This window comes from Pinus tabuliformis, chromosome X (assembly GCF_031772625.1).
Source record: "Pinus tabuliformis cultivar Carrire ecotype Pingquan chromosome X, CPIR1, whole genome shotgun sequence".
NCBI lineage: Eukaryota > Viridiplantae > Streptophyta > Pinopsida > Pinales > Pinaceae > Pinus > Pinus tabuliformis.
Window position 1 is genome coordinate 1316125725 of NC_142308.1, and position 6302 is coordinate 1316132026.

At 34.5% G+C, this 6302-nt stretch overlaps 1 protein-coding gene across 1 annotated transcript; it reads left to right on the plus strand.

Moving 5' to 3' along the window:
* Positions 1-2865: 2865 nt before the first annotated feature.
* LOC149144934 (putative UPF0481 protein At3g02645) lies at positions 2866-4062 on the plus strand. Its single transcript, XM_089452311.1, has one exon. It carries the CDS (start codon positions 2866-2868, stop codon positions 4060-4062), a length of 1197 nt encoding a protein of 398 aa, XP_089308437.1.
* The last annotated feature ends 2240 nt before the right edge of the window (positions 4063-6302 follow it).

A 6302-nucleotide genomic window follows, 5' to 3' on the forward strand; every position in this document is an offset into this window, starting at 1 on the left:
TTCATTTGGGAAGAATCACTCAGGTGCTTATGAGGAATCTTGAACCACCAGGAGGTGCCTTAGAACTCTGGTCCTTCAACAACGATGCCTAGCCAGCTCTCCCAATCAACAATAACAAATTTCTTAATGGTATTCTAATCCCTCTATTCTCCTTGGCACTAGTCCCACCTTCATGTTAGAGCTCAGGGTCTAGGAGGGCTTGGAGGTCGGCCCCTTTAATGTTATGAATGTATAAAACATAATAACATGTTTTTCTTCAATATGTTTTGTCTAGACAAACTAATACAACATGTTACAAATATTCATAATTGGTGAAATAGCAAGCATACATATATGTGTTTATATAAATATCAAATTTGTAATTTGTAAAAGAGATATTAATTTATATTATATTTTTCTTGCCATAAAATTATTAATGTAAAAATCCAATGATGAATGTTTCTCTTATAAATTTAACGAAAAATTATGTTTTGAGCTACTAGATAGTTACCTTGAGAGATTATATTTTGACTTACTTCATAGTGAGCTTTACATGGTAAAAAATATAAATATTCATTATGTTAATAGTTTTAAATGTTGCACCAATTCTTTACATATAAGGTTTGGTTTTTTCTAATTTTATTATTTTAAAAATAAAAAACAATCAATTTTCTTTGTGAAATTAGCCTCACAATTGTATTCCTTGTCCACAATTTTTAAGTATTTATTCCTCATTTAAAGGGAAATATTGCAGCAATACAAACAATTATCTTATACTTCCTTCTTAAAAAATATCATTTAAAAATAATTCAAAATCCATATAATTATGGAAAAACTAATATATATGTGTACAATTTTCTACATCCATATTTAATATAGATTTGTTTTATAGATATTTTAAAATATAAAAAATATGAAATTAATTTAGATGTAAAATATAAAATCCATCCGATTTTACAAAATATAATATTATAAATTTTCTAAAAACATTATCATTACATTTATTTTAATTCATAATTTATATAATAATAATTTTTATAAAGAAATATAATAAACATAACCATTCCATTTGTCAAAATAAATGCATTTCTCAATTAAAAAGGAAAAAATAATGAAAATGATATATATGTGTGTGTGTGCGCGCCCACTTGCACGCGTGTGTGAGAAAAAGGTGTCCATATCTAATATAATTAAATCTACACCTTTACTTACTTTAATCAGTTGCCTTAAATACTAAGTAAATTATTTATTGATTATTTATAATAAGATATTAAAAAAAAAAGTAGAAATTGGTTGTCTATGAGCTTCCAAGAAATAATCCACAACTATACTATATTAGCTCAAGGGTGCTTTTTCGAAATAGTTCTAGTGAAGCATGTAAGATAATCTCAATTGAATATTTATTTCTAATAAAATATTAAAAGATATAACATAATTATTATAGGTATTCATGAAATATATCCATGAATTATCATTCCTTATTTTAAACATAATTAAAAATAACGAAATATCTCATTAATCTAAATACAATTTTAAACTATGCTCCTTATTTAAAAATATATAAAAAACTTTAAATAAATTTTTACATTAATTTTAATTCTTCATATTAAATGTAATTAAAAATAAAAATAACTAAATAACTCTTAACCTCAATATAATTTTATACCATGTTATTATTTGAAAAAAAAAAAGGAAAAACAAGACCAGAAATTTCATTTAAGAAGAAAATAGAATAACTTAATTTTAGACCATGCTTTTATTGGAAAAAAAAAAGAATAACATAGCCAGAAATTTCATTTAACAAGAAAATGGAATAACTTTTCCAAATCTGTTGCATTAAATCCCTTTGTATATTATAATTCCTTTTAAATGAGAAAGGCAAAAGGATGGGCACAGAGAATAATTTTTCAAAAATCACAAATTGTAAATGACTTAAAATGTGTTGACACTTTGTTTTTTCTAAATCATAATATATATTAATAATCATGGTACACTTCAAATCCGAAATCACAAATTGGAAATCACTTGGAAATATGTCTACCCTTTTCTTTTTCTAATTTAGAATATATATAATAATCATTGTATACATTAACTGGACCCTAATTTCTATACTGAACGATCTTCCTCACGCCACGGATTAAAATGACGTAGAAGAATGAAACGAGATGTGTCCACTCTTTTCCGTGAGGTTAGAAGATGCTCACTTCAAATTACAAATCTTCTAAACATTCTCCCTTGTCAATTAAGATTGAAAGCTTTCAGAAATTCAATTCTCCATCCATTATTCATTCCAAACGTGAAACCATCTGAAAGCTTTAAATTTTAAAATGAAATGAAATTGAAGGTGAATTCAAAATTAAAAATGAAAGCTTTTTGGAAATTAAAATTGTTGGCTCTTATTTCAAACGTGAAACCAAAGAATCAGAAAATACATAAAAAAATTTGCACTGTTATCCCTTGGAAGACCAAAATAATATAAAAAAAATTGCACTGTTATCCCTTGGAAGACCAAAATAATATAAATAATTACTGACTTGATCTGCATTGTGATTTGTGTGTTAGACGTTATTTTCCAAAGCCTCCACAAAGGCAATGGGAATTGGCTCTAAACAGTGTTTGCGATCGCTTGCTCTAGGCAACGAGGACGTCTTTATCTACAACTAATTCCTACTCAAATTTAATTTATATATAAATCTCATTGTAAATATTACTCCTAATTTATAAATGGAATAACTTTTCAAAATCATTATCTCTCACGCTCAGGATCAAAACCATTTTAAAAAGAAGAAAAAACAAAACTAGATGCTAACTTCAAATGGGTAGTTACGAATAATTCCGCTCTGCCCTCTGAAGGAATTCCGCTCTGCTTACAGATTTGAGAAAAAAATGAAAAGACCAGCAAAGTTTCGGTCTGTCGTTGTGGAAGAATTTAAAAAATACGACTGGCAAATCCGGAGCTGCTATCACATGGTCGTGGACTACAAGGAAGAGACCTTGGCGTGGATCATGGCTCTGGACGCCGTCTTCCTTCTTGAATGTTTGCAGTTTTATGTGAGACACGCTGACCAAAGCTCTCACTGGGAAGTCGAGCCCCTGGGACGCGAGACTGGCACCAGTGCCCTCTACAATTCCATTTTCAAAGATTTGATGAAGCTCGAAAATCAATTGCCGCTTTGTCTACTGAGAAAGCTTCTGGACTTGAAGTTGGGTTGTAAAGCTAAGGCAGAGGAGAGGTTATCCAGCCTGCTACGTCTGGTTTTCGAAGAAATATCGCCTTTCAGTTTCAAGTTGCCTGATAGTTCAAATCTCCGTATAAAGGAAAGACGGCACATGCTGGAGGCGCTGTACTACTGTATTGTCCCTCTTTCCAACATTGAAATTCCAATTCGATTTGAGGAAGAAAAGGATGCTCCTTATCCAGCGGACATGTCAACCGTTACTCCAATTCTAATTGAGGAAGAAAATGATTCGCCTGATTCAGCGGATAATTCAACCGTTACAGATGATTCGACTGATTCAGAGGATAATTCAACCGTTACAGAAGCCTTCAGTTCGCTCTGGGACACTGTCTCCTCTATTAAAGTTGGCCCCTTTCGATTTCTCACGGAATTGCTTCGGCGATTGCTTAACTGGAGGCCTGCGCAATTTGCGATGAAGTTGCCGTTGCAAGTTTTTCTGAGTTCGTTTAAGAGACTCAATAAAGATGCAATGGGAAGTGGGGAAGAATCATCTGTTAAGATCATACCGCCCTCTCGACACGAACTGAATATTCCTTCTGTGGCCGATTTATATTTTGCAGGAGTGAAATTCTCTCCTACTGATGGTGACCTCACCACAATCAAATTTGATGAGAAAACTGCAACGCTTTACCTCCCCAAAGTAAAGTTGGACACCAACACAGAGGTAATCCTCAGAAATCTGGTGGCATTCGAAGCTTCCGCTGCGTCTGGTGCTCTTGTTTTCAAGCGATATATCGATTTCATGAACGGTATGATCGACAGAGCAAACGATGTGAAATTGCTGAGAGAGAGCGGAATTATTCGTAACTACCTCCACAGTGACGCAGAGGTTGCCTGCCTGTAATGCGCTGCCCTAGGAAGGAATTCCGGATGTATGTCTCGTGCCCACCCTGAACTATGATGCCAGACACGCTGAAATGCGAGGTATAGCAATTATCGATGTTCAAATTTTGAATTTGGGCGGGGCGGGTTCACCAGTTCAAATTTCGAACTTAGGCGGGGCGGGTTCACCAGTTCAAATTTGAATTTGAATTGTTCGGTTAACATGGAGTAACATGCATAACATGCATGCTCAGCTTGTCACATCTCAGATGCGCGTCCAGATGCATAGCATAGCATGGTATAGTTTTATGTATTGTACATGGCGGTTATCCATGGTAAGGTTTTACCGGAAAGCGTTTGTTCAGAAATATTCAGGTGTGTCAGCGTGCTTGTAGTACAGTCTATGCCCACGGAATGACAGTGATGTAAGGGAGCATTTATAATACAATAGGGTTGGAAATAGGAACTGCCATTTGCTAGTGGCAAGGATGACGCGTCAACCTTATATTCTTTGTAAAAACAGGAGGCCTGCCGAAGTAATGAGGCACCCACTTTAGTTGAAGTAATACTCAAGTACATTTGTGGCTGACTGGTCATGAAACTGTTCTTCAAACCGGAAGGCAACAATAATACGGTAGAGAAACAAGTTAAATTTCACTGGCCAGCTAATTACTAAGAGGAGAGCAATTCAACACGTCTGCTAAAACACCAAATTACTACTTATGGGAAAGGGAAAATCCAACGCAAATTAACATATAATCATATCGGCAAACCATCTAAACGATCTAAAACAGCATCAATTTACAACCCATCCAAATTATAATCGAAACGCCGGTTGTGTGTCTTTCCCATTGTTCGAATTTCTGATAATTCTAAACAGAACTGAAAAATAGAACAATACTATCTTGTAACACAGCTGAAATAAAAATCATTTGCGGAATACGGTGTTTCAGCAATGCAGTTTTGTCAGTTGTTGTTTGCAGTGTATCAGCAACGGTGTTTCAGCTATGCTGAAACTCGTGTATCAGCAACACACTGTTTCGACGTCAAAATTATTTTCTTCTTATGGTGTAACAACAACGTGCAACGGTATAACAGCAACGCAAAAAAAAGCTTCTATTTATAAACAGTGAACCAACTGATACAAATTTGTCTTCCTCACATAGAGGGATTTTCACAAAAGATTATGCTGAAGAGCATCTTCCTCTTGACAGAGGGATTACAGCAGGAACGCTTCAGTTCCACAAACCAATTTTTCACTATCTAAAAATTACAGTTTCAGCATTGCTGTGCGTTACAAGAAAAACTCTCTATCATTCTTCTAACCTAAAACAAAACTGATGTTCATTACATTTATATGTTAAAACATATTTGGCTTTAAACAATAAGATAATCAAAATATCTTCTAAAGCTTATCTGCGTATTGAATGCAGCAAGCGGTGATGCCTTTTGAAGAAATGAAGTCAGCTGTTGCAAGGGAATTTAATGCTGAAAATTTAATGCATATTAATGTGCACAATATCAAGCACGACTTTGAGGCATCCAACAGTCTGGAATATCTACAGCAAATCAGATTTCCGTCTAGCTGTTTATGTTGCAGTTGGAATTAAATTCCAACACTCCCCCTTAATTTCAACTGCTGGGTTTTTCGTGCATACCCAGGCATTTCTTGAAATGATCAAAACTTTTCTTTCCCAATGGTTTTGTCAAGATGTCAGTGAACTGATCCTCTGTTCTGCAGTGCTACAAAACAATCTCACCATTGTTAACCAATTCACGTATGAAGTGAAATTTGGTGTCTATGTGCTTTGTCTTTTTATGAAAAACAGAGTTTTTAGACAATGCTATTGTTGAGCTATTGTCACAGTAAATGGTTGTGCCCTTTTCTTGTTCATGACACAAATCTCTGAGAACTCTTCTCAGCCACACTGCTTGGCATGCTGCTGCTGTTGCTGCCACATACTCTACCTCTGTTGTTGACAAAGACACAACTGGTTGCTTCTTGGAAGCCCATGAGATGGCTCCCGATCTCATATGAAACACATAACCCGATGTGCTTTTCCTATCATCAACACTTCCAGCCCAATCATTGTCAGTGTAACCTGTCAACATGAAACTTTCAGAAAATGAGTATAAAATACCAAACCCGTTTGTCACATTTACATACCTTAGAATCCTCTTGGCTGCCTGCCAATGAGTCTCTTTCGGTCTTTCCATAAATCTAGAGATTAAACTCACAGCGTGCATATTTTCCGGCCTAAT